The sequence below is a fragment of the Anolis carolinensis genome, chromosome 4 (genome assembly GCF_035594765.1).
Source record: "Anolis carolinensis isolate JA03-04 chromosome 4, rAnoCar3.1.pri, whole genome shotgun sequence".
Taxonomy (NCBI): Eukaryota; Metazoa; Chordata; class Lepidosauria; order Squamata; family Dactyloidae; genus Anolis; species Anolis carolinensis.
The window spans coordinates 252,934,399-252,960,057 of NC_085844.1; the positions used below are offsets into that span (position 1 = coordinate 252,934,399).

At 45.2% G+C, this 25,659-nt stretch overlaps 1 protein-coding gene across 3 annotated transcripts; it reads left to right on the forward strand.

The window, feature by feature from the left end:
* The first annotated feature begins 723 nt into the window (after positions 1-723).
* LOC103280503 (porwaprin-c) lies at positions 724-3,003 on the forward strand. 3 transcript variants are annotated; one of them, XR_010005681.1, is made up of 4 exons: positions 724-909; positions 2,062-2,205; positions 2,432-2,550; positions 2,820-3,003. XR_010005681.1 is itself a non-coding variant. In XM_008119733.3 (3 exons), exons 1-3 carry the CDS (start codon positions 822-824, stop codon positions 2,822-2,824), a joined length of 237 nt encoding a protein of 78 aa, XP_008117940.1. In that variant the 5' UTR covers positions 724-821; the 3' UTR covers positions 2,825-3,003. The 3 variants fall into 3 exon arrangements, 1 of the variants encoding a protein (XP_008117940.1); XR_010005682.1 differs by having other exon boundaries at positions 2,450-2,550; XM_008119733.3 differs by lacking the exon at positions 2,432-2,550.
* The last annotated feature ends 22,656 nt before the right edge of the window (positions 3,004-25,659 follow it).

Genomic DNA, 25,659 nt, shown 5'->3' on the forward strand with positions numbered 1-25,659 from the left:
GGGCAGCAGAAAGGAAGCTTGCCCACTCCTTCCTATGACTTCCCTTCCCATCTTCATCCATTATTATTATTATTATTATTATTATTATTATTATTATTATTATTATTATTAAACTTTATTTGTACCCCGCTAGCATCTCCCGAAGGACTCGATGCGGCTTACAAAGGCCAAGGCCTCAACACACAATATAACAATACAAAACAAAAGGCAAATGAAAAACAATTAAAACAGTATAAACAACAAGCAATAAACAATACGCTAAAACACAATAAAACTGGCCCTCTTCATGTCTCATCTCAGCCTTCTCCTCTGCAGGCTAAACATGCCCAGCTCTCTAAGCCGCTCTGGATAAACCTCTGAGGATGCCAGCCATAGATGCAGGCAAAATGTCAAGAGAGAATTCTACTGGAACATGGCCATAGAGCCCGAAAAATGCACAGCAACCCAAAGAAGTCTTTGCCTTTTTCATGTTTCTTTGAGCACCGTTTGATGGGCTCATTTCAGGTTCTGAGTCTGGTTAGTCCTTGGCCCAGTTCTGCTCTTCTTTCCAGCACTTGGGTTAGGTGGAGAAGGCTTCTGGGAAAGGCTGGGTGCAGCTTCTCTTCCCAGAGATGTCCTCACCATTTCTCGGACAAAGGGCCTACTTCCTTGTGCCTCTCATTGGCCAAGAGCTCATGGCTCTTTATGATATCATGCAACAAGGCAATCTTTGTGTTTTGTTCCCTGCCCAACTTCCAGGGATGGAGTTGCCCAACCTCTCCTGGAAGGGGATATATGGAAGGGATGGGTAAATCCGGTTCTTCACTGAGTCCTGGCAAACCATGAAGCCCTCAGGTGGCCTTATCCTCCTCCTTCTGGGTCTCCTGGCTGTTTGTGCCGTGATGCCTGCTGCCTCTGGGAATGGGAATCGTGAGTGATACCTAGACAGAGATGTTCCTTGTTCTTGGGTGGGAAAGACTCTCTAGACAGGACCTTTGTTCGAATATATGCATGCACTAGGTAAACCTCCTTCGTCCACCCCTTCAGAACCATCCAGATGTAGAGGTCAGACAAGAGTATGGTGGAAATGATGGGTCATGGAAGTCTGTGTTAGTGTTTTTGTTGATATAGAGTGAAAAGTTCAATCTATTGTTTGCTGTTGGATTGTGTGTTTCGTTCCGGCAAGCATTCCAGTAGCCAAGAGGTTAATTCTGGCCAACCCTGAGTGATTGCTGGAAGGGCAAATGGCAAGGACTTACGTTTGAGCTACATGACAGGAAGATGCATCACAGACTGTGGAATGCAGGAGGTGCTTCTGTGCGCAGGCATACACAGTGAACTGACTTTTTGAAAGACGGACATTTTCCATGTTTGTCCATGTGGATGCAATATATGTCCGGATAGTTTTGGTCAACTAGCAATGTAAATATTATAAATAAAGCCTTAGTGCCGCTGACTTCAGCAGACATAAATCAGTGAAGCTGTCGTTTTTTGTCAGTGCCACTTTCACCATTCCGCAGAGTGGTCTGACGGATGAGCTGAGGGCTAACTCATCAATCAAGTCACCGATACCCTGACTGTCTGGGAGGTCACTGGCTAAAGAATACTTAGAGGCTTAGTTTAGAGGTCCCACCAGCCATACTTGGTGGTGTCTCCTGGGCATCAGCTCTTGCCAAGCAATCCCACCCCCAGCCTTCCATGCTGCCACAGAAGGTTGCAGGATTAGGAGGCATTGTTGTGGGAAGGGGAAATCACATGGCGGGGCAATGGGGTGCACTTGACTTTGTGTGATCACAACACTCTAGCTATAATGTTGGGTTGCCTGCCTTATAATACTAAGTCTATTGCCAGGGCCTTAATGAGGATATGGAAGACCAAGCCAAAGGGTTGTGACCTGCAGGGCTCAAACCAAGGGCCTCATGTGACCAACACAAGAGATTGTCTGAGAAAGGGAAGTGCAGGAATGAATGCCCTGCACCAAGTTGTCATGGTCACTCTGGAAATGCTGGAAGACATAAAGGCAGCTTCTTGGCCCTTTGGGGTGGGAGGTCTCACAGTTTTTCTGTTTGTTTTCTCTTCCAGAAAAGCCCGGAAAATGCCCAGTTGCACCTCCAGGCATGAATACTCCGAACTGTGACTATAAGTGCAAGGAAGACGTCCATTGCCTTGGGCCCCAGAAGTGTTGCCAATGGGGATGCATGAGAATCTGCCTTGATCCTGTCAAGAGTGAGTCCAATGCCCTTGTTCTTGGGTCTGTGGGTGGTCCATGTGTATGGTCTTGCACCGGGATCACTCTAGAAATTGCTCTTCAAGCAATCATCCTTTGGATGGACCTCATACAGCGGCTGGAGATCCTGATTAAGGAGCAAAAGCACCAAGGGATTGGATCAATTATACAACAGCTTCAGTACACAACCTCTATTTTTATCTTTCCTGTCTTAATGTTACTCAGGGGACTGATCTCATCTAGCTTCATTCTAGGGAAGAGCAGAACAGGGATAGATGGGAAGCAGAAGAAATGGAGAAACGTTACTCAGAGGATGAGTTTCCATCGCAGAGGAGTCAGCTGAGGTAGAGACATATAGGAAGATGCTTTGGGCCATAACAACAACCTAATCCTTTGACTGGGTATTCCTGCCTCTTCACAGGATTTTGCCCTGTAACCGTTTAAGCCCAAGGAGGAAGGGGAGGATGAGATTACAAGCTGGATTTGGTTAAGGAAAATGCCTATGGCATTCAAAACTGGTTTTCATCATTTTTGGGAAGATAGAAAGAAATAGCTAACTTGGACTATCTTTCCCTCCCTCCTCTTCCTGCTTCTGACTCTCTTCTTTTCACAGTCTGACCTTGAAGGAGGCCTGGATCCGTGGGCAGCAACCGCTTGAGACTTCTGACCCATCTCCCCTGCTCATCTCCTTACTTCCAGAGAGTCCAAGTCTCCTACTTGCCCCATTGATGATGCTCTCAATTCTGCTTTGCTAACACCCCTCCTTCCCTTGACAATAAAGACACCAATCCCCTTCACCTACAGAGTCTGGACTCATTTTTTAGCTGGTGGGAGTGGTGGTCTTCTTTTCCGGAGGGTCTCAAGGGTCTCCTGCTTCTCCAGCCAGAAGTACCCTATGGAGGCCTTCTCACAGTTGGCTTGGGAGCCAGCCACACCTGTTGCCCTGAGATGGATCTGGCATTGGAATCCCATTTGAATGACACAGCTGTCTTTGGAGGGTGGACAGGGGACTTCCTTTGCCTCTTGGCTCTAGGAGAAATCATAGAATCATAGAGTTGGAAGAGACCACATGGGCCATCTAGTCCAACCTCCTGTCATGCAGGAGAAACACAATCAAAGCACCCACAACAGATGCCCACCCAGGCTCTGCTTAAAAGCTTCCAAATGAGAAGACAAGTCCTGGTGAATGAAGGGCACAGGGTTCTTTAGAGAGGGAAATGCGTGTCTGCATCCTTCCCTACAGATCAGAATCTGAACCTTGAAGGAAGGCATGGGGCAAAAAAACCCCCTTTTATGGCTCTGTCATCTGGAAGCAGTGTTAAAACTGACATATAATGAGGAATTGAGAACTTATAGGGAATATCTAACTGAAGAAAAGGGGCAACGGGAATTAAAAGGGAGATAAGAGTTAAGGATAAATGACTGGTTTCATTATTATCAACTACAGAATATATTTAGGAAAGACAATAAAACTGGGTTCTCCAAAAGAAATCAGAGTTGAAGAATATTTTGGAAAAAGAAAACAAAGGACTGATCACCAAGTTATGCAAACGTGTTCTACATTATAACCCTGAAAATAATCAGTAATGATTTCCTGGGCCAGGAACTTCAAGAAAAATATAGATTTGGAAACTGGGAATATCTATGGGGAAAAGGATTTAAATTTTCAGTCGCTGGTTTTATTAGAGAAAACATGTATAAAATGTTCTATAGAAGTTACATAACTGCTGAATTAATGGCCAAAATTGATCAATCCCAGTGGAGGGAATGTTGGAGATGCAGAACGCAGAAAACCACCTTCTTCCATGCTTGGCAGACCTGCAGGGTGTCAAGAATGTTTTGGAAAAAGGTGACTAAAGAAACTAATACAATAATTTCTAAAAAGGTTAAGAAAACCCCAGAAATGTGCCTATTTCACATATCACAATAAAAAATAAAAATGTATACACCAAACAAACAAGCTCTTATGTCCGAATGGAGTTTGCCGAGTTTGCTGTGATGGCATGCCTGAGCCTTTGGGAAAAACTATACTGTCTGGCTTTACTCGGTGGCTATCTGTATACTTTCTGTTAAGATAAAGATCCTTAACATATAGAGACACTTTAGACAAGGTGAAAAGATAACAAAAATAAGTTTACTAAAAACAAGATGGATAAAGGGTTAACTCCACCAGGAACAATTATAAGGAACACTCTGCACTTTGCCTGGGATCTATGAATTAGTCTCTTGTTTTTAACACTGTATCCTGCTTGTTGATTTTAATTATTGTTTTTATTGATGTTGATGTTTTTTTACTGGGATAATTGTTTTATTGCTCTGTTACTGCTATTTGTTTGTTTTATCGGGCTAGGCCCCATGTAAGCCGCCCCAAGTCCCTTCGGGGAGATGGGGCGGGGTATAAAAATAAAGTTATTATTATTATTATGATTATTATTATAAGATAGCTTACAACAATACATTACAAAAGGAGATTTTGATGGTTGCAGTCATCTCTCTGGAGTTCTTGAAAGTCTTATGCCTCTGATGCAAAGCGATGGTTTACAAGCTGGTGCTTATAAGCTGTCTCAATCTTTTACTTTGTGAAGCTTATGCTGATCGAAAGCTTCTGTTGTCTCTGGGACTGGTGGTATATGAATACTGCTGAATACAGGTGTTAAGGATGCCTGTTTCGATTGCTTGGGCCTAGCATTACCAGACAATGCCCAATTCTCTAGTCTCTGTAGCTCTGTTGCAAAAGAGGAGGAGTCTATCAAGAGAGTTCAGTACAGGCAAATGAAATAGACCAACTTCTAGGGGGTTTTAGGCTCTACCCAAAACTAATACAAAGGGAGCTATCTACACTATTGGGAAAACTGATAAACAGGGGGAACTAAAGCAAAGGAGAGGAAACGGCAGAACCAAGTCTTCACATTTGCCAACTCAACTATTGCAAACCTCTTCTGTTGGGAAAGCCCCATCAAGCCTCAACCCCTATTTTGTCTATAACCTAGGCAGAAGGTGATGGCACTCATCAGTGTGTGGATGATGGTCTAGCAAAAACAAACCTGATCCAGCCATCCAGATGGCTGCAAACCCTAAGGATATTATTTATTTATTTTATTTATTTACAGCATTTATATTCTGCCCTTCTCACCCTGAAGGGGTCTCAGGGCGGATCACATTACATTCAATGCCTTTAACATAGAACAAAGACAAGACAAACATAGGCTCCGAGCTGGCCTCAAACTCATGACCTCTTGGTCAGAGTGATTTGTTGCAGCTGGCTGCAGCTGGCTGGCTGCTCACCAGCCTGCGCCACAGCCCGGGCCTATAGAGGGGAAAACTTGCAAAGGCTGTTCAGCAGAGGAGCAGAACGTAGCAGGAGCTGCTTGGTAATTTATGGTGGTTGAACCATGGATAGGAAAAATCATTCCTCCAGACATGTGTCAGCAAGACAGTCATTAAGGGGTTAATTGCTCAGTGTGGAGGCTGGACCAAAGACAGCCATGCTTATGACTTGTCCAGCTGTATCATGGTGACAAACCTAGACTCTTACAGAAAATGGGCAATACTTTGTGATACTGCCTTCTGGAGTTTAACTATCTCTCCTAATTTAGTCCCATCAGCATGTCCTCTAAACCAGTGGTTCTCAACCTGTGGGTCCCTAGATGTTTTTGGCCTACAACTCTCAGAAATCCTGGCCAGTTTACCAGCTATTAGGATTTCTGGGAGTTGAAAGCCAAAAACATCTGGGGACCCCAGGTTGAGAACCACTGCTCTAAACCATCCAAGCCATTCATAAATATGTTGAACAGCCCTGTAGGGTCCAAGACCAACCCCTCTTTATGGTACTCCACTTGTCGTGTCTTTTCAGGATAGAGAGGATCCATTGGACAGAAGCACCCTTTGAGTTTGCTTGCCTAACAACAACAACAACAACAACAACAACAACAACAATTCAGCCACTATCAGGACCTCAAGATTGACTCTGGCAGAAACTAGTGCAGGTGGTCCCGGTGGTGACTGGCACATTGGGTGTCATGCCAAAAGTTCTCAGCCGGCATTTGGAAACAATAGATATTGATAAAATTACGATCTGCCAACTGCAAAAGGCCACCATCCAAAAATACATCACACAGTCCTAGACACTTGGGAAGTGTTCGACTTGTGATTTTGGATACAAAATTCAGCATATCTATCTTGTTTGCTGTGTCATACAATAAAATAATAATAACTATAACAACTTTATTTTTATACCCCACCTCCATCTCCTTGAAGGGACTCAGGGTGGCTTGCATGGGGTCAAGCCCAGGTAAATACAATAAACAAAGTAAAACACATCAAAAGAAAAAAAACAAGCGCAATTATAAAATTTTACATATTAACATATAAAGATAAAATGGCAAGCTTAATAAAACATGATTTAAACATTTAAATAAAAGTCATAAAAACGAACAGGGCATAGTGCCACAAGAGAGTTTTGTAAACGCGAGGTAATTGATAAAGTGCTGCAATTTGTGAGAGAGCAACTTGGGATGGGGATGGACCCTGGGGCTCTATCAAGTTGACAAAGCAAGAAAAGTGCAATCGATGAAGAAATGGTCACAGGCACGAGATTTATCATGGGGATGGGCGATCCTTATCCAAAGGCCTGCTTGAAGAGCAAGGTTTTCAAGCTCTCCTTTAACCAATTACAAATCCACCTCACAGCAGCATTGCCTAGACCACATTTTACTAGTTTACTAGGTGTCCTCCCCTGATCATTTGAGGGTGACCTACTTCCTTGAATTTTAGGAATACTGCAAGCATGATATCAAGTTTTGGACATTTTCCAGCTTTCACTCAACTTTTATTAAAATAAGAAGCAGAAGCACCACTCGATATTTGAAGCTGAACCCAGCACATAGGCTGCCCCCAAAATGTCTATCTGCCCCAAACAGCATTAGTGCTGATTTTGCTTGTAGAAATCATCTTAGGCAACCTCCAAAGCTCTTAATTAAAGAGAGACAAGCAGAAATACAGCCCACCACCACTCCACACAGGTGGGATGGGAACTGGTTAACTGGCTGAACCCAATTTCTGCTTTCCAATAGATCCTCTTCATCCTGGAGAGTGGAAGCCCATTTGATGCTTCTTTGTGCACTGTTTGATGGGCTCATTTCAGGTTCTGAATCTGGTTAGTCCTTGGCCCAGGTCTGCTCCTCTTTCCAGCACTTGGGTTAAGTGCAGGAAGCTTCTGGGAAAGGCTGGGTGCAGCTTCTCTTCCCAAAGGTGTCCTCCTCACCAATTCTCGGACAAGGAACCTACTTCCTTGTGCCTCTCATTGGCCAAGACCCCATGTCTCCTCTTGATATCATGCAACAAGGTCATTTCCCAAGGCAGTCTTTGTGCTTTGTTCCCTGCTTGGCTCCAGGGATGGAGTTGCCCAACCTCTCCTGGAAGGGGATATATAGAAGGGATGGGTAAAGCCGGTTCTTCACTGAGTCCTGACAAACCATGAAGCCCTCAGGTGGCCTCGTCCTCCTCCTTCTGGGTCTCCTGGCTGTTTGTGCCGTGATGCCTGCTGCCTCTGGGAATGGGAATCGTGAGTAATACCTAGACAGAGATGCTCATTGTTCTTGGATGAGAAAGACTCTCTAGACAGGACCTTTGTTCGAATATATACATGCACTGGATAAACTTCCTTCGTCCAACCCTTCAGAATGATCCAGATGTAGAGATCAGGCCAGAGTGTGGTGAAAATGATGGGTCATGGAGGTGTGGGAGGTTGCTGGCTGAAGAATGCTTAGAGGACTTGGTCAAGAGGTCCTACTAGCCATCCTTTCTGGTGTCTCCTGGGCATAAGCTCTTGCCAAGCAATCCCACCCCCAGCCCTCCATGCTGGCACATAAGGTAATAGGATTAGGAGGTAATGATGTGGGAAGAGAAAATCACAGGGGCGGGCAGTAGGGTGAATTTGGCCTTGTGTGATAACAACTCTCCAGCTGCAATGTTGGTTTGCCTGCCTTATAATACCAAGTCTATTGCCTTAATGAAGATCTGGAAGAACTGAGACCAAGTCACAGGGTTGTGCCCTGCAGGGCTCGAACCAAGGCCTCATGTGACCAACACAAGAGATTGTTTGAGAAAGGGAAATGCAGGAATGAGTGCCCTGAACCAAGTTGTCATGGTCACCCTGGAAAAACTGGGCGGCACAAGGGAAGCTGCTCGGTCTTTTGGAGTGGGAGGTCTCACAGCTTTTCTCTCTTCCAGAAAAGCCCGGGATATGCCCACGTACACCTCCAGGTACAATTCCTGAGAAATGTGAAAAGAGGTGCAAGGAAGACGTCCACTGCCCTGGGCCCCAGAAGTGTTGCTCATGGGGATGCGTGAGAATCTGCCGATATCCTATCAAGGGTGAGACAATTTCCTTGTGCTGGGGTCTCTGCAGAAGGCATCTGGTCTGGCACCAGGGGTCACTCTGGAAATTGCTCTTCACACAAACACCCCTTGGATGGAGTGTGTGCTGTGGTTGCAGATGCTGATAAGGAGCAAAGGCACCAATGGATTGGAGAAACCATATAAAAATTTTATTGCAGGAACCCCATTCCTATCTTTACTAGCCCCATTTTAGGGAAGAATAGAAAGAACATGAATGGGAAGGAGAAGAGCTGGATAAATGTTCCTCAGAAGATGCATTTCCATCACAGAGGTGTCAGCAGAGGCAGACAATAACGGAGGATGCTTTAGGTCAGGGGTCCCCAAACTAAGGCCCGTGGGCCAGATGCAACCCTCCAAGGTCATTTACTTGGCCCCTGTCCTAAACATTAGACTTAGGGTTGATCTAAGTCTCTGGTCTTTGGAGGTCTCTTTGCTTACCTATGGTCTTATGAGATCATCTAGATGGTCTTTGAAAGTCTCTTTGCTTAGCTATGGCCTTATGAGACCATCTAGATGGCTTTTGGAGGTCACTTTCCTTACCTATGGTCCTATGAGACCATCTAGATGGCCTTTGGGCGTCCCTTTCCTTGTCTATGGTTTTCTGATGGCCTGATGAGATCATCTAGATGGCCTTTGAGGGTCTCTATTCTTACTTATGATCTTATGAGACCATCTAGATGGTCTTTGGAGGTCTTTTTGCTTACCTGTGGTCTTATGAGATAGTCTAGATCAGGGGTCCCCAAACTAAGGCCCTCCAGGGTCATTGACCTGGCCCCTGTCCTAAACTTTAGACTTAGAGTTGACCTAAGTCTGGCATGACTTGAAGGCACACAACAAGAATCCTAATTTTGGACTATTTCATCATATTCCGGCCCCCCAACAGTCTGAGGGACTGTGAATCGGCCCTCCACTTAAAAAGTTTGAGGACCTCTGCTTTAGGTAATTACAGCTATGTCATGCTATCACTGCTACTTGCCATGAGGGATTCTTGACTCTTCAGAGGTTTTAGTCTTGCAACCAATTTAAGACCAAGGAGGAAGGAGAAGCTGATGCTTCTAACTGATTTCGATTAGGGGAAATATCTAAAAAGACTAGTTTCCATCAATATTTTAAGATGAAAATAGCGAACTCAGCGTATCGTTCACCTCTTCCTCCTCCTGCTTCTGACTCCCTCTTCTTTTCACAGACTAACCTTGAAGGAGGCCGGGATCCATGGATAGGGACCACCTGAGATGTCTGACAGGGTTCTTCTGCTCATCCATCCCTGCTTCCAGAGTCCAAATGCCTCGCTTACCCCATTGAGGGTCCCAGTTCTGCTTTGCTAATACCCCTCTTTCCCTCAATAATAAATGGTCCCATCTCCTGCACATCAAGAGCCTTGGACTTGTTTTTGGTTGGTGGAAGGAGGTGATTGTCTTTCAAATGTGATACTTTTCAGCAAACTAGGTCTTGTTTTTGCTTTACACTTGCTTTACTCCTGCCACTCAGAGTTCCTTCTGCCTTTCCCCATAAGACTCAGATAGCAACATCTCAATTCTTGACCTGAGTTTGTTCCTCTTTCCAGCATTCTGGTTCCAGGGTGGTCTTTTCCTTGCGCTGGGTAGATTAAAAAAAATCATGCACAGGCATCTTCCAAGAAATGGAGGGCCATCATCCTCAAACTACAAGGGATTGCCTAAGGGTGGAGGGCTCTTCTGAGAAAGGCTGGGTGGCCTTTCTCTTCTGGAGGCCGTCCTTCCCATAGTGACCTACTTTCTTGGCCTTTATGGGGCAAGTTTATAAAGAAATATTGCAAACATAATACCAACATTTTAAACAATTTCCAGGTTTATATTCACTTTTAATCAAATGAGAAGTAGGAAGCGAATGCTGCTAAGGTTCTGCACCAATGGACTCAACGCTTTTGGGAAAGACTGGATGGACCTGTCTTCCCCAGTTCTTCCTTTTGTTGTGGTTTGTAAAGAAACCATTATGGATGGTGTGAAGGTGGGTATGAACATCTAAGGCTCCTTCAGGCAGGGGGGAATCTTTTTATCCCACCGCTGCCACCAATTTGTGAAGGAGACTAACCTAGAAGACCCAATTAATAATGGTGGATGACCTTCACAGAGAACTAGACAGGGTAAGTGTCCTTGTTGGTTCTCCTGGACATCTCAGCAGATTTCGATGCCATGGACCATGGTATTCTTCTGGGGTGACTCTCCGAATGGGTCTTGGGGACACTGCTCTGCAATGTCTCCACTCCTTCCTGGAGCTGTTCCCAGATGGTGAAGCTGGGGGATACCTGCTTGGACCCCTGGCCTTTAACCTTGTTCTGCAAGGTTCTATTCTTTCTCCCATGCTTTTCAACATCTACATGAAACTGCTGGGAGTGGTCATCCAGAGTTTTGGAGTTCGGTGCCATCTCTATGTAGATGATACACAACTCTACTATTCCTTTCCACCAATTTCCAAGGAAGCTCCCCAGATTCTGGACCAGTGCCTGGTCACTGTGATGAGCTGAATGAGGGCGAACAAGCTGAAGCTTAATCCAGACAAAACAGAGATCCTCCTGGTCAGTCATGAGGTCAATCAGGGTATAGGGTGGCAACCTGTGCTCAATGGGGTTACACTCCACCAGAGGACACAGTTGTGCAGTCTTGGGGTCCTCCTGGATTCAGAGCTGATTCTTGATGCTCAGGTATCGGCATTGGCCAGGAGGGCCTTTGCACAGTTAAAACTTGTGCGCCAACTGCGACTGTATCTTGAGAAGCCTCACTTGGCCATGGTGATCCATGCATGGTTACATCAAGACTGGACTACTGCAATGCACTCTATGTGGGGCTGCCTTTGAAGACGGCCCAGAAACTGCAACTGGTACAAAGGCTGACAGCCAGATTGTTAACTGGAGCAGGTTACAGGGAGTGAACGATGCCTCAGCTGAAGCAGCTCCACTGGCTGCCGATAAGTTTCCGGTCCCAATTCAAAGTTCAGGTTATTACCTAAAAAGCCCTAAATGGTTGAGGTCCTGCTTATCTTTGTGACCGTATATCCCTCTATGAACTGGTACATACCCTAAGGTCTGCCGGGGAGGCTCTTCTCTCGCTCCCACCTCCAACACAAGCACGGTTGGTGGAGACGAGAAAGAGGGCCTTCTCCGTGGTGACCCCCGGCTATGAATCTCTCTCCACAGGGAGATTAGATTAGCCCCCACCCCGTCCACCTTCTGGAAATGCTTACAGACTTGGATGTTCCAATGCGCCTTTGAATAATGTTTCAGCTACTGACTAAGTCTGCCTAGCCCTATTCTTCTGATTGGATCTCCAGCACCTTATTTTCCTGCCCCAGCCCTACAGTTACATCTGCACAAGCCCTTGTCCCACCTTATTAGTCTTAAATCTGCACATACCCACTTTTCTCAGCTTTGATTCATGTTTTATTATGCTTTATATTTTATTGGTCTTATTGTTTTAATATTTTTATTGTTATAAGTTATTTTGTAACTTGCTTATATTGGGCTTGGTCCCCATGTAAGCCGGCTCGAGTCCCTTTAGGGAGATGGAGGCAGGATATAAGAATAAAGTTATTGTATTATTATGCCCGCTCTGGAAATACTGGGGTTCTCTGGGCTGCTGGAGGTGTTAGAGCAGCCATGTGAGGCGTTTTACAGCTTTTGTGATTTTTTTCCCTTCTAGAAAAGCCTGGGAAGTGTCCAGTCCCACCTCCAAACACAGGGTCATCATGCGTAGTAAAGTGCAAGTCAGACAATGACTGCCCTGGGGCCAAGAAGTGCTGCAACTGGAATTGCATGATAGACTGTTTAGATCCCGTCTTTGGTGAGTCCATTTCCATTGTGATGGCATCTCTGGAGGGCACCAGCCCTCAGCCTGGAAATATCCTGATACACAAACACTTTGAATAGAGTGTGTGCAACAGTCGGAGCCCTTCCTGAAACCTGGGATGTTGGGCTTTCCATTGTAAACATCTAATTGTTCTTACCATTGCAAGCATTTCCCTGGAGTCATGTTGGGTGGAGATGCAGGGGACAAGTTGAGGAAAGTGGAGGAAACGGCCTGTTGCACCCCAAGGCAGCATGAACACTGGAAACTAGACAGAGACCAATAATCAGATAATATCTTTATTAAAGCAAATATAAATCCAGGAATGCATAAACAGAAAGGATGAGTGGGAAATAGTCCTTTGTGATGAGATATGAATAAGTTCAAAAAGATGAAGGAAAATGTCCAATATTATAGTCCAAAGTCCAAAACCGAAACACGCTCAAACTGTTGGGAAGTTTGAGCGGGGAACAACAAGGAAGCAAGGCTGAATAACAAAGTCCCCAGTCACTAGGAGATCGTGGATGGCAAAGCAGGAACAAGACGAAGCGAAGGTCAAACTTGATTCAGTAACAAGACAAGGAACAAGTGAATTTACTCCGGTTTAAATCGGGAGTCACGGCTCAGCTTGGCCGCCAGAAATAGGAGGCTTGGCTTGGTGAAATCAGGGAACTGGAGTCGGTGAAGTGTTCTCAGGAAAATGCTACATTGACACCACAACTTGTCTGTAGTGCCAGGCACTTTTATGGAATGAAGATCAGATCCCAACGAATGGAGACCAAACTCCCCAAAGGTTCCCAAGGGAATCTTCTTATCCACAATCCCCTCGAGATGCCAAGTGGTTACTCCTTCTAAGCCCTTGTTTTTCTGATCTCTGGCGATGCAAAAACTCCTTTCGGTTGAAGGGCATGTTCTCTGGGGAACTCTGGACATCTGGTTCAGCCACGGGAGTAACATCTCCAGTATCTCTCCCAATTAAGGAAGCATCTGAACTATCAACAGTCGGCAGCTGTAACTGAAAGGAGCTCGGAGAACTGGGCAAAAGGTCAGAATAAGCTTCATCCTGATCAAAGTTCATTTCTCGATCAGGTTCAGAAGCTAAAGGTGGCTGGGGTATGACACGGCCATGGATTTGGTGACACTTCCCACCTTAATGCTGCCAAGCAAACAAACCCTAGCCTCCTTCCAAAAGTATCTGTGTTTACAGTTTGAGGGGAGCAGGAACAAAATCCTTGCTTCTCCAAGAGGCTCTTGGGAATCCCCTGCTACTTTCCTCCATTCACTTCCCTGAGGCCCCATTATAGAGAGGAAGGCAGGAAATATGTGGTCCAAAGAATGAGCAACAGCCCCGAGTCCACACATTAGGAAACTGTTTTGGGATGCTGATACATGAAGTGATTTATAGTTTCCAAATTACAATCCCCTTGTACCTCTGTGAGCTGGATAGCAAGTGTCTTAGGCACCTTCCACATAGCTGAATAAAATCCCACATTATCTGCTCTGAACTGGGATATATGGCAGTGTGTACTCAAATATCCCAGTTCAAAGCAGATATTGTGGGATTTCCTGCCTTGATATTCTGGGTTATATGGTTCTGGGGAAGGGCCCTCAGAAGCAGGCAAAATACAGCAGAGTTCTTTCACAACACAAACACGCTTCAGCACATCTACACATACTCACAGATTCAGGTTTAATTCAAAATATCTGGAGGCTTTAATTTTCACAGTTGCATTTTATAAAAATATACAAACAGGATACACAGATGCACTTTCCTTGTTCTTGAAAAAAATCATAGGAATGAAATAGTCATATACAACATTGGCAGATACTCACACTGAGTCACACAGGAGAGAGAAAGGTGGATTCTTTTAACCTTCTTATGCCACCTGCTAATAGATCATCAGTAAGGGACACTGACTAATGCAAAACCTTTGCAATAACTCTCACATGGTTATTATCACCATTTAGGTATTGTATCCTAACATTCAGAGTAATCACCCAGGTGCTATCAATATACCGAGCCTCCGGTGGCTCAGTGTGTTAAAGCGCTGAACTGCTGAACTTACAGACCGAAAGGGCCCAGGTTCAAACCCGGGGAGCGGAGTGAGTGCCTGCTGTTAGCTTCAGCTTCTGCCAACCTAGAAGTTCGAAAACATGCCAATGTGAGTAGATCAATAGGTACCGCTCTGGCAGGAAGGTAACAGCGTTCCATGCAGTCATGCCAGTGGCCACATGACCTTGGAGGTGTCTACGGACAATGCTGGCTCTTTGGTTTAGAAATGGAGATGAGCACCAACCCTTGGAGTCAGACACGACTGGACTTAACGTCAGGGGAAACCTTTACCTTTACCTATCAATATACCACATGTTCGTCAAACAGTATTTTATTCTATGATTAGAAATGCTGTCCCATTTCTATCTAAAAGAAACCACAGTCCCAAATCATCTGCTCAGTGTCGGGGTCGGTGGGGCATTTGGGAAGACGGAAATAACAAACATGGGATCTGCACTGCTCTAAGAATGACTGAATATTGGCTGAGATTCTGTGCTTCTCTAGGTCTCTCCACATTCCTTCCTCCTCCTACCTCTGACTCTCTTCTTTTCACAGCCTGAACTTGAAGGAGACCTGGATCCATGAAAAGCAGCCCATACTTCTGACCACCTATCCCTGCCCCAAGAAAATCCAAATTCCCTACTGGTACCATTGAGGCTTCCAGTTCCAGTTCAAAAATAAAGGAATTATCTCCTACACCTCAAGAGTCTCGACTGTCTTTACCTGGGCGGAAATGGTCTTCTTTTCCTGAGGAAAGAAGGGACTCCAGATTCTCCTTCTTCTAAAGGACAAAAGGCCACGTGGTGGACTGCTCACTTCTTGGTTTGGGGAGCCATTCACCCTCGTTGCCCTGAGACCATCATCTGAAAAGACATTTCTCACTGCTGTTACTGGAATGCGTGAGAAGCCTTCCTCCGAGGCGGAGAGAATGTGTCTTGCCCAAGAGCATCCAATGGGTTTCCATGGCTAAATGGGGATTTGAACCCTGGCCTCCAGAGTCTTATCACTTCATCACATAAGACTATGAAGTGTGTGGCAAAGGAGAGTAGAGAAGAATTTGTTCTTACTCCATTTTTTAACGAAACAGATGTTTTAACAATGTAATAGAAGATAGGGAAAACATCAATTTCATTAAAAAATGGATTAAGACTCAGTTTCCTTTCCGTAGTCTTTCCCTGCAGTTTCCTTTACACTGCAGAGATTTGGTCCCACCCACCATCCCACTCCCTGCTCATTTTGGGAAACAAAAACCTCCTTTCTTTGAAATCCCTACTAACGCGAGATCACATAGGCAAGTTCTGGGAAGTTTATTTATTTAGTTATTTATTTTTCAAACTTATATGCCGCCACTCCCCTAGGGCTCGGGGCAGCTTACAAGAGCCGGCTAAAATCAACAATTTAAAAACATCTTAAAACATCTTTAAAACATCTTTAAAAAACATCTTAAAACATCCTAAAAGCACCTTTTAAACATCTAACAAAACTCAAAAGCCTGCCGAAACAGGTGTGTCTTACATGCCCTGTGGAAAGCCGACAAGTCCCGCAAGGCACGGACTTCAGGTGGGAAGGTGTTCCAGAGAGATGGCGCCACTGCTGAAAAGGCTCTGCGTCTAGTTGCAGTTAGACGCAAGGCCTTAAAACTGGGGACTTCCAGTAGGTCTTGGTCCTCAGAACGGAGGGATCTCTGGGGTTTGTAGGGGCTGAGGCGGTCCCTCAGGTACATCAGCCCTAGACCATGTAAGGCCTTGATGGTAAGTACCATCACTTTGAAAGTGATCTGGTGCTCAATTGGTAACCAGTGCAGCTGCCGTAAGATTGGTGTTATGTGGCATCTTATCGGGACTCCGGCAAGGAGCCGGGCAGCTGCATTTTGCACCAATTTGAGCTTCCGGATCACCGACACAGGAAGGCCAATGTAAAGGGCGTTACAGTAGTCCAGTCTCGAGATGACTGTAGCCTGGATCACCGTAGCCAGGTTGTCCCTAGACAGAAGATGAAAAAGGCAGTTTTGGTAACGGCGGAGACCTGGGCCTCCATCGTCAATGAAGGGTCCAAGAGGACTCCCAGACTCTTTACCAGTAAAGACGGGCGTAGCACTTCACCATCTAGGGTTGGCAACTGGATATCCCCACTGCCCGGTCGGCCCAGCCATAGGATCTCCGTCTTTGCTGGATTCACCCTCAACCTACTGGAACACAACCATCCAATAATGGCCTCGAGGCACCGATGAAAACTGTCGGGTACAGACTCCGGTCGGCCCTCCATCTTTAACACAAGCTGAGTGTCGTCAGCGTATTGATAACACTCGAGCCCGAAATCTCGGACCAGCTGAGCAAGTGGTCGCATATAGATGTTAAACAACAGAGGGGAGAGAATGCCCCCCTGAGGAACCCCACAATGTAGAGGGGACCTCTCAGAGACCAGGCCTCCCCTCTCCACTCGCTGTCCACGGTTGTGAAGAAAGGAGGCCAGCCAATTTAAAGCTGTCCCCCTAATTCCAGCAACGGCAAGGCGGTGGGTCAGAAGACTGTGATCGACTGTGTCAAATGCTGCTGTGAGATCCAATAACACAAGCAGCACCGACCCGCCCTGGTCAAGCTGGCATCGAAGGTGATCCGTGATGGAGACCAGCACAGTCTCTGTCCCGTGTCCCGCACGAAAGCCGGACTGGAAGGGATCTAATCCGGCTGTGTTGTCTAGGAACTGTTGCAACTGCTCCGCTACTGCCCTCTCAATCACCTTGCCCAGGAATGAGAGGTTCGAAACTGGGCGATAGCTGGAGGGAACCGAACGATCTAAATCTGGTTTCTTCAGCAGGGGAGAGACCACCGCCTCTTTTAAACCCTCTAGAAAGACTCCTTGCTCAAGGGAGCTGCTTATTATCTTCAACAGAAGTTCTGAGCATGCTCAGTCTGTCCAAGGACTACATGCTGCCGAAGGAAGGAACATGAGAGTAACGAATGCCATCACAATACAGATTTGGGAAACCATCCAGATTATTGAGAGAAATCCACTTCTACACCATATTCTGAAACATTGGGAAAATGCTGGTCCTCATGCTTACAATACACAAAGAATGCTGTACCCTACACTTGAACTGAAACAAATGTGATGAACACAGTGAGGAACCAAATTTTAAATGTAGAACTTCGTGGAATTTAACGAATGAGATTAAGTAGTTAGTCCATCAGAAGCTGATTTCTGAGGTCTCCGGCAACATCATAAATCCTTTCTGTGACATCTTGAGGCCAGAAGAGGGCAATGGAGACCATATTATGGAACTTGTGATAAACACTTTCCGTGGGAAATCCGAGAACTGAGCGGGGAAGTGGGCAGGGAGATAAAGACAAAACTAAACTAGGAGATGTCCTGTGAAATCGCCATTAGTGTCTTCTTGTATCTGTAGGTAAAAAGGTAAAGGTTTCCCCTGACATTACGTCCAGTCATGTCTGACTCTGGGGGTTGCTGCTCATCTCCATTTCTAAGCCGAAGAGCCGGCATTGTCCGTAGACACCTCCAAGGTCATGTGGCCAGCATGACTGCATGGAGCGCCATTACCTTCCCGCCAGAGGGGTACCTATTGATCTACTCACATTTGCATGTTTTCGAACTGCTAAGTTGGCAGAAGCTGGAGCAACAGCGGGCGCTCACTCTGCTCCCGAGATTTGAACCTGGGACCTTTCGGTCTGCAAGTTCAGCAGCTCAGAGCTTTAACACACTTTGCCACCAGGGCGATCTGTAGAGATCTGCGCAATTAAAGCCCATTCCAAAAGAGTTTTTGTGAGTGGTCTTCGTTTTGCAAATAGATCAGGCAGAGACTGACATAGACCAACATTGCAACCACTACACCAGGCTGTCTCTCTCTGTACCTTAAAACAATTATTAACATATTTATAATAAATAACTCAAAAATCTATGACCTTTAGAAAGATTAAATTTAAAGGGAATTCATAAAACTGGGTATGTCTTTTAGAAAATATCTCTGTGTGCAGTGTAGTAAAAGAAGGGAAGTGCATAAAAAATCATGGAAATTCTCTATTGTATGTTCTGTCAAAAGATTCAATTTGAAGGCTTCAGAATGCAAAATAGAGGGACAGAGTTCCTTGCAAAGGGGTCATTGACCACTCTCAGATTTACATTTCACCACAAAGAATACAACCATGACTTGAAAGGCTAACTGCCTTTCCACTCCAAAAATACATCCAAAAAGCTAACCTTGATTGTTGCTAAACATTATGTTAATGTTGTTTAGACATACTCTGCTGTAGCCTCCAACCATTTCAGGTATCCCCAGTCTCGCTCCAGCATTCATTTGGGTTGTTCTTCATTTTAGATCAGGGATGTCATTTTATTAGACCCTTGCATTCAATAGGAATTGGGCATCCATGGATTGGGTACACACAGATATCCCCAAAATAAATCCCCAGTGGCTACCAAAGACCTACAGAATATAATACAATTTCTGTAATACACAGAGGCGGTTCTACCGAGAGGTGAAGTAGGCGGTCGCCTGTTGCACCATTGTCCTGGGGGTGCACAGTTGAGGCCCCCGGGAGGATGGCGCCACCCCCGCCTCCTTTGCCTTCCGGCGAAGGCCTAGCGCTCACCGGAAGGCCTTCCGGTGGAAGGTCCAGTGCTCACTGGAAGGCCTTCCAGTGATCAATGGTAGGAAAGGGTGCCCCTCATATCGCACTCTTCCTCAGCTCGATGGGGCCGCCGCCTGCCTTGGAACAGGTCTCCAGAGGCCCCGCCAGACCGTGGAGGAAGGACTCTTACCTGCCGCTGGGGCCTCTGGAAACTCGTTCCGAGGCAGGCGGTGGCCCCACCGAGCCAAGGAAGAGTGAGATGGGTGGGGCACCCTTTCCTAGCACCGATCACCGGAAGGCCTTCCAGTGAGCACTGGGCCTTCTGCCGGAAGGCCTTCTCGCTCTCCCTAGGCTTGGTGCCTGCAGCCTTCCTGCTGCCACAACCGCTGCCACCAACGCAGCTGCTGCCACCGACAAGGCCGCCGCCACCGATGCAGCCGGCGCCGCCGCCACCACCTTCCCAAGGCTGCCGCCGCTGCTGCAGCCTTCCTGCCAGGGTAAGAAAAAGAACTCATGTCTGTTGGAGGCAAATGTGAATGTTGCAACTGGCCGGTTTGATTAGCATTTAATGGCCATGCAGATTCAAAGCCTGGCTGCTTCCTCCCTGGAGGCATCCTTGGTTGGGAGGTTTTAGCTGGTCCTGATTTTAGCTGGCCCTGTCTGGATTTCCCCTTTTTTAATTTTTTTTTATTTTTCAGTGATTGGTTGGGGGGGGGGGGTGCCAAAATTCTGTTCACTTACACTTCAAAATTACCTTGGGCCGGCTCTGGTAATACAGAGTTACCCTTCTGCTGTTCCTCAAATGCAAATGTTAAAATCATATTGCCCTTGGGCTTTCCCACCTACTGGGCCAAGTCCAAAACTTTGTTCCCTATCCTCACCAGTCTGGCCCATCCCAAATTCTATTGGCGGCCTGCTTCTAGAAATGGTACCTCTAGTGCTGACACCCCCTCCTCTTCCAAGGCCTCAACATCTTGTTTTGGGGTCCATGGCTTGTCCAAAAGTCCTGCATCTTCTCTGGCCTTTTATCCAGATCTTAGCTAACGTAGCCCGTTCCCCAGGTATTTCCTCACTTGCTCAGCAGTTACTCAGCACATTTGCCAATGGCCCTCAGACACACAAGATCCGGTCTTGGCTCATCGACAAGTGGTTAATTGCCAGCAGGAATAAATCACTGCTGACTGGAAGGCTGGCAAGTTCGAAGCCTGAGTTGGATTGTGCTCCTGACTGTTAGTGTAGCTTACTATCCACCTAAACAGATCAAAAACAGCTGAGATGTGAATAGAGAAATTAGGCACTGCTTAAAGCGTGGAGGTATTTTATGACACCAAAAAAATGCCGTTGATCAAAGAACAAAGGAGGGAAAATTCTGTGATCAAAAGGACTCGTCATAGCGGATGGAGTGACAGCTCCCCCTGGGGCCAGAATCGAGCATAACCTCCAGGCGCCAATGTTGGAAAATGCCAAAATACATCTATCTGTTTGTCTTGTATGTCTAAAACTGCATTGAATGTTTACCATGTATGTGTGCATTGTGATTCACCCTGAGTCCCTTTTGGGGTGAGAAGGGCAGAATATAAACACTGTAAATAAATAAATAAATAAATAAATAAATAAATAAATAAATAAATATTCAACTCTGGGACAACAATCTTAGTGAAGGGGACAAGGGACACCTATTTAATTTAATTTACCTTTATTAATAAATAGTAATAGAATGAAGAATAGTTTGGTCAAATAAATAGCCTTAGTCTTTAGCGTTAGAAGGAAATCTGCCTTAGTCTTAGTGTTAAGCCATGAGAAACATACGGAACAAATGGCAGTTGAAAGAAGACAAACAGAGCCCAGCCATAAACAGCCCATTACTTCCTTAGATATGCGAGAGGACATCAATTGGAGGTCTGGAATGTCAAGCCAAGGAACTCATGAGACAATAAACCCAATGAAAGCAAGTCTTAGATGAAGACAGTTCAAACAAAATAGTGTCTGATGGATTGGACCAAAATTGATGACTCAAAGGAAGGGAAAGGCCCAGATGGTATATTGATATATTGAATGTTTGTAATTGGGACATTCGCTTTCCTGAACTGTTTTGATAAGCATCTGACAAGACGAATGGGAGAAGGGATGTGAGGACAAGGATGTTGTTGTAGAGTGAATTGTACCTGCAAAACTATAAGAACCCTATGTGAGATTTCATTTGGTGTGCTGCCTTCCTTTCAGAATGGTCACCCGCAGCTTATTTGTAAATAATTTGTGGGTTTTTTCTGCCTCCTAGTTCGTTATTGAAAAACCAGGACTAGGGGGTTCCACAAGGTTTGCCATCTTAAAAAGGGACATCGCATCTGAGCCTCTTCACTAGTCTTGCTCTTTTGGGGAAAAGTTAAAGAAAGTTCCCTTTTCCTTCTGTTCCTGGTGCTTCATCACCTCAGGAGGAGGTCCCTTATAGCTTGGCTAGTTCCTATTGCTCCTCTTTCTCCTTCACTAATCCTCCCTTACGCGAAGTATTCATCACCCAACTCTTTCCTTATCAAGCTAAAAGTTACGCTCTTGGGTGAAGTTTTAATGAAAAGGAATCAGTCTCTGGGTTGTTATATGTCTTTCAAACTGTGTGGCTATGTTCCAGAAGTATTCTCTCCTGACGTTTTGCCCACATCTATGGCAGGCATCCTCAGAGGTTGTGAGGCATGGATAAACTAGGCAAGGAAGGTAAATATATATCTGTGGAGAGTCCAGGATGTGACAAGAGTCCTTTGTCAGCTGGAAGCCAGCATTGGGGCCGGGCTGTGGCGCAGGCTGGTAAAGCAGCCTGCTGCAATAAATCACTCTGACCAGGAGGTCATGAGTTCGAGGCCAGCCCGTGGTGGGCTGAGCACCCGTCAATTAAAAATAAAAAATAGCCCCTGCTCGTTGCTGACCTAGCAACCCGAAAGATAGTTGCATCTATGAAGTAGGAGATAAGGTACAACTTATAAAAAGTGGGGAGACAAATTTAACTAATTTACAACGTTGGAATGAGGAAGTGCAGTCAGAGTGGATAATAATAATAATAATAATAATAATAATAATAATAATAATAATAATAATAATACTTTATTTATACCCTGCCACCATCTCCCCGTGGGGACTCGGGGCAGCTCATAACGTTACAAAAGTAACAGCACAAATACATTAAACAATACATTATGAAGCAGCTGCTCCCCCCTGTGGCCAGAATCGAACATCTCCTCAGGAGAAGGTTAAATTGTCTCTGCGTCTGTCTGTCTCTGTTTGCTGTGTTTATGGGCATTGAATGTTTGCCCTGTGTGTGTATAATGTGATCCGCCCTGAGTCCCCTTTGGGGTGAGAAGGGCGGAATATAAATGCTGTAAATAAATAAAGAAATAAATAAATATTAATGTTGCAATTAATCACCCTAATTAGCATTGGAAAGGTTTGTCTCTTGCCTGGGGGGAATCTTTTGTTCAGAGTCATCAGCCGTCCCTGGGGCTCCTCTGCCCTCAGAGTGTTGCTTCCTATCTACTGTTCTGATTTTTGAGTTTTTTAATACTGGTATCCAGATTTTGTTCATTTTTATGGTTTTCTCCTTTCTGTTGAAGTTGTCCACATGCTTGTGGATTTCAATGGCTTCTCTGTGTAGTCTGACATGATAGTTGTTGGAGTGGTCCAGCATTTCTGTGTTCTCAAATAATATACTGTGTCCAGGTTGGTTCATCAGGTGCTCTGCTATGGCTGATTTCTCTGGTTGAATTAGTCTGCAGTGCCTTTCATGTTCTTTGACTCATGTTTGGGCAATGCTGCGTTTGGTGGTCCCAATGTAGACTTGTCCACCACTGCGTGGTATCCGGTAGACACCTGCAGAGGAGAGAGGATCCCTCTTGTCTTTCGCTGACCGTAGCATTTGTTGGATTTTCTTTGTGGGTCTGTAGATAGTTTGTAGGTTGTGCTTCTTCATCAGTTTGCCTATGCGGTCAGTGGTTCCCTTGATGTCTGGTAAGAACACCTTTCCTCTGGGTGGATCTTTCCCTTGACTCTCATGGCTTGTTCTTGGCCTTGCAGCTCTTCTGGTGTCTGTGGTGGAGTCTCCATTGGCCTGTAGAGCCCAGTTTAGGTGGTTTAGTTCACCTTGGAGGAGGTGATGTTCGCAGAATCTTTGTGCACGGTCTGCCAGGGCTTTGATTGTGCTTCTTTTTGGATTTGGGTGATGGTTGGAGTTTTTATGAAGGTATCTATCTGTGTGTGTGAAACAGTCTCTTGTTCCATGTGTTTTACACCTTCGTAATCCTGCCATTCTCTGGAGCAACACCTATGCAGGAGCTCTTCCCACCATTGAAGAAGCCTTGGCCCATTTAATGCTTCCTTGTGCCACTCATTGGGCAAGACATCATGGCTCTTGTTGACATCAATTGGTTACCTCATCAGTGTGTCTCGAGGGTATTTCCCAAGGCAGGCTCTATGCGTTGTTTCCATCTCAGCTTCAAGGGAGGGGCTGCCCAATGTTTTCTGGAAGGAAATGTAAAAGAGGTGGAGAGAACTGCAGCTTCACTCAGTCCTGGCAACAATGAAGTCCTCACGTGGCCTTATCCTCCTCCTTGTTCTCCTGGCCTTGACGCCCACTGCTTCTGGGAAAGGTAAGTGATAAGCATGCAGAGATTTCTCTCTCTGTCATTCCTAGATGGGCAAGGCTCTCTAGATAAAACCTGTGTTCAGACATAAGCATGTACTGGGCAGGCCTCTTTGTCCAACCCTTCAGATCCATTGAGACAAAGAGCTCAGACTAGAGTATGTTAGATAACTAGTAGGCATGTCCGATGGATAAAAAAATGCTTCAATTCTCGTTTCTAAAGTAGGGGGCGCCGGCACTTCGAAATAGAAACTATTTCCGATTTTTTTCACCCAAAAATTTTGGATATTTCCGAAAATTTGTAATGATTCTCAATGTTTCTAAAATGGCAGGGGCGCATGCGCAATCGCCAAAATAACCTGCACCCGGGGGAGGACTTTTACAGGGCTCTCCCACCCTCATTTCTGGAGATATCCTCATCAAATTTGGTACAGTGGGAGAACATATTCAACACTTTTAGCCTAACAAATTGCAGAATGTTTCCTGTATCCTACGATTTTTGGCGAATTTTCATAACTTTTTATAATACACTTTTTTTTAATATTTGAAGAAACCTGTTCCTGGTTTGAAAGTCTTATTTCCTGTTCAATGGGGTTTTATCACTGTGAAAGTCCCTCTTCTACTTGTGTATCTTTGTTTCTGTGGACGGAAATCCACAAAAATGGTGGACATTTGCAGACACAGGAAACTTTGAAAACTAGAAATTCCCTTGATATATTTTTAAGCAAGAAGGACACAGGAAATCAATGGTGTCTCTGGCTATGTGATCCCACAAGCCTCAAATGCAATGCCTTCTTAATGAAAAAAGCGAGAGCAATCCGAAATAAATCCGATATGAGATTCAAAATGATTTTTTGGACATGTCTAATAACTAAATATGGAGGTAGATGACCTAGGAGTGTTTAAAAGGATCCCATTAGTCCTTCATACTGTTGTCTCCTTGACATCTGTAGTAGCCACTCTGATTCCTTCCAAAGCAACCTCTTCTTCTAAAGCCAACATTATTGCTGGCATGAAAAACAAACCATCCCAAGACTCTAAAAACTTAAATGCTAGGAACATAAACTGTCCTTTCACTGCTGTGTGAGGTGTCTTACAGCTTGTGTGTGTGGTTTCTTTCCTTTCTAGAAAAGCCCGGGAAATGCCCAGTTCCACAACCAAACTTATCTTTGGCAAGTGAACATTTCTGCAGCTCGGACTCTGAGTGTCCTGGGGCCAAGAAGTGCTGCTACCAGAGTTGCAAGAAAGCTTGCTATGACCCTGTCTTTGGTGAGTGCATTTCCCTTGGGGTGGAATCTCTGGAGAGCTCCCACAAGAAAACACACCATGGATTATGAAGCACAGACACCAATGGCTTGGGGAAACAAAGTACATAAAGTACTTTATAACAGGATCTCCACTCTGGGATAGGAAAGTTGCTCAGGATTCTGTCCAAATCAAGCTCCATTCTAAGGAAGAGCAGAAAGAGGACTGATAGGAAGGAGAAAAGGTGGAGAAAAATCCCTACGAGGATCAGTTTCCATCAGAGAGGGAGCAGCTTTGGTAGCTGTAGAGGACACTTTGACTCATTACAACAATCCAATCATGTTACTGCTGACTATTGGGAGGCATTCTGGGCATTGTTGCTTTTCCAAGACAGCAATGCAGCGTGTCATCCCTTTTGACCCCAGCGATGATGGGTTTTCATTGTAAACCTGTCTCTGGGTCCACATTAGAAGAGACAAAGGAATTTATGGAATGCCTTGCCAGTTGGAACTCGAACTATCTGAGACCTACTTGCCTTTCGGAAAGCCTGCAAAACCTTTCTCTTCCGACAAGCTTTTGATGGGTGAAAAACTCGAGGCTATGTCTGTTCTTATTGTTATTTTAAAGCTAATTGTATTGTTTTAATCTATTTCTGTAAACCGCTCCGAGCCAAATTGGGAGTAGCGGTATACAAGTCTAATAAATGAATAAATAAATAAATAAATAAA

Bases quoted from the DNA above. Each gene is read 5' to 3' on its own strand.
- LOC103280503 (XM_008119733.3), top strand. From the start codon at position 822: ATGAAGCCCTCAGGTGGCCTTATCCTCCTCCTTCTGGGTCTCCTGGCT. The intron at 910-2,061 runs GTGAGTGATACC...TTTCTCTTCCAG, and splicing joins TGCCTCTGGGAATGGGAATC to AAAAGCCCGGAAAATGCCCA.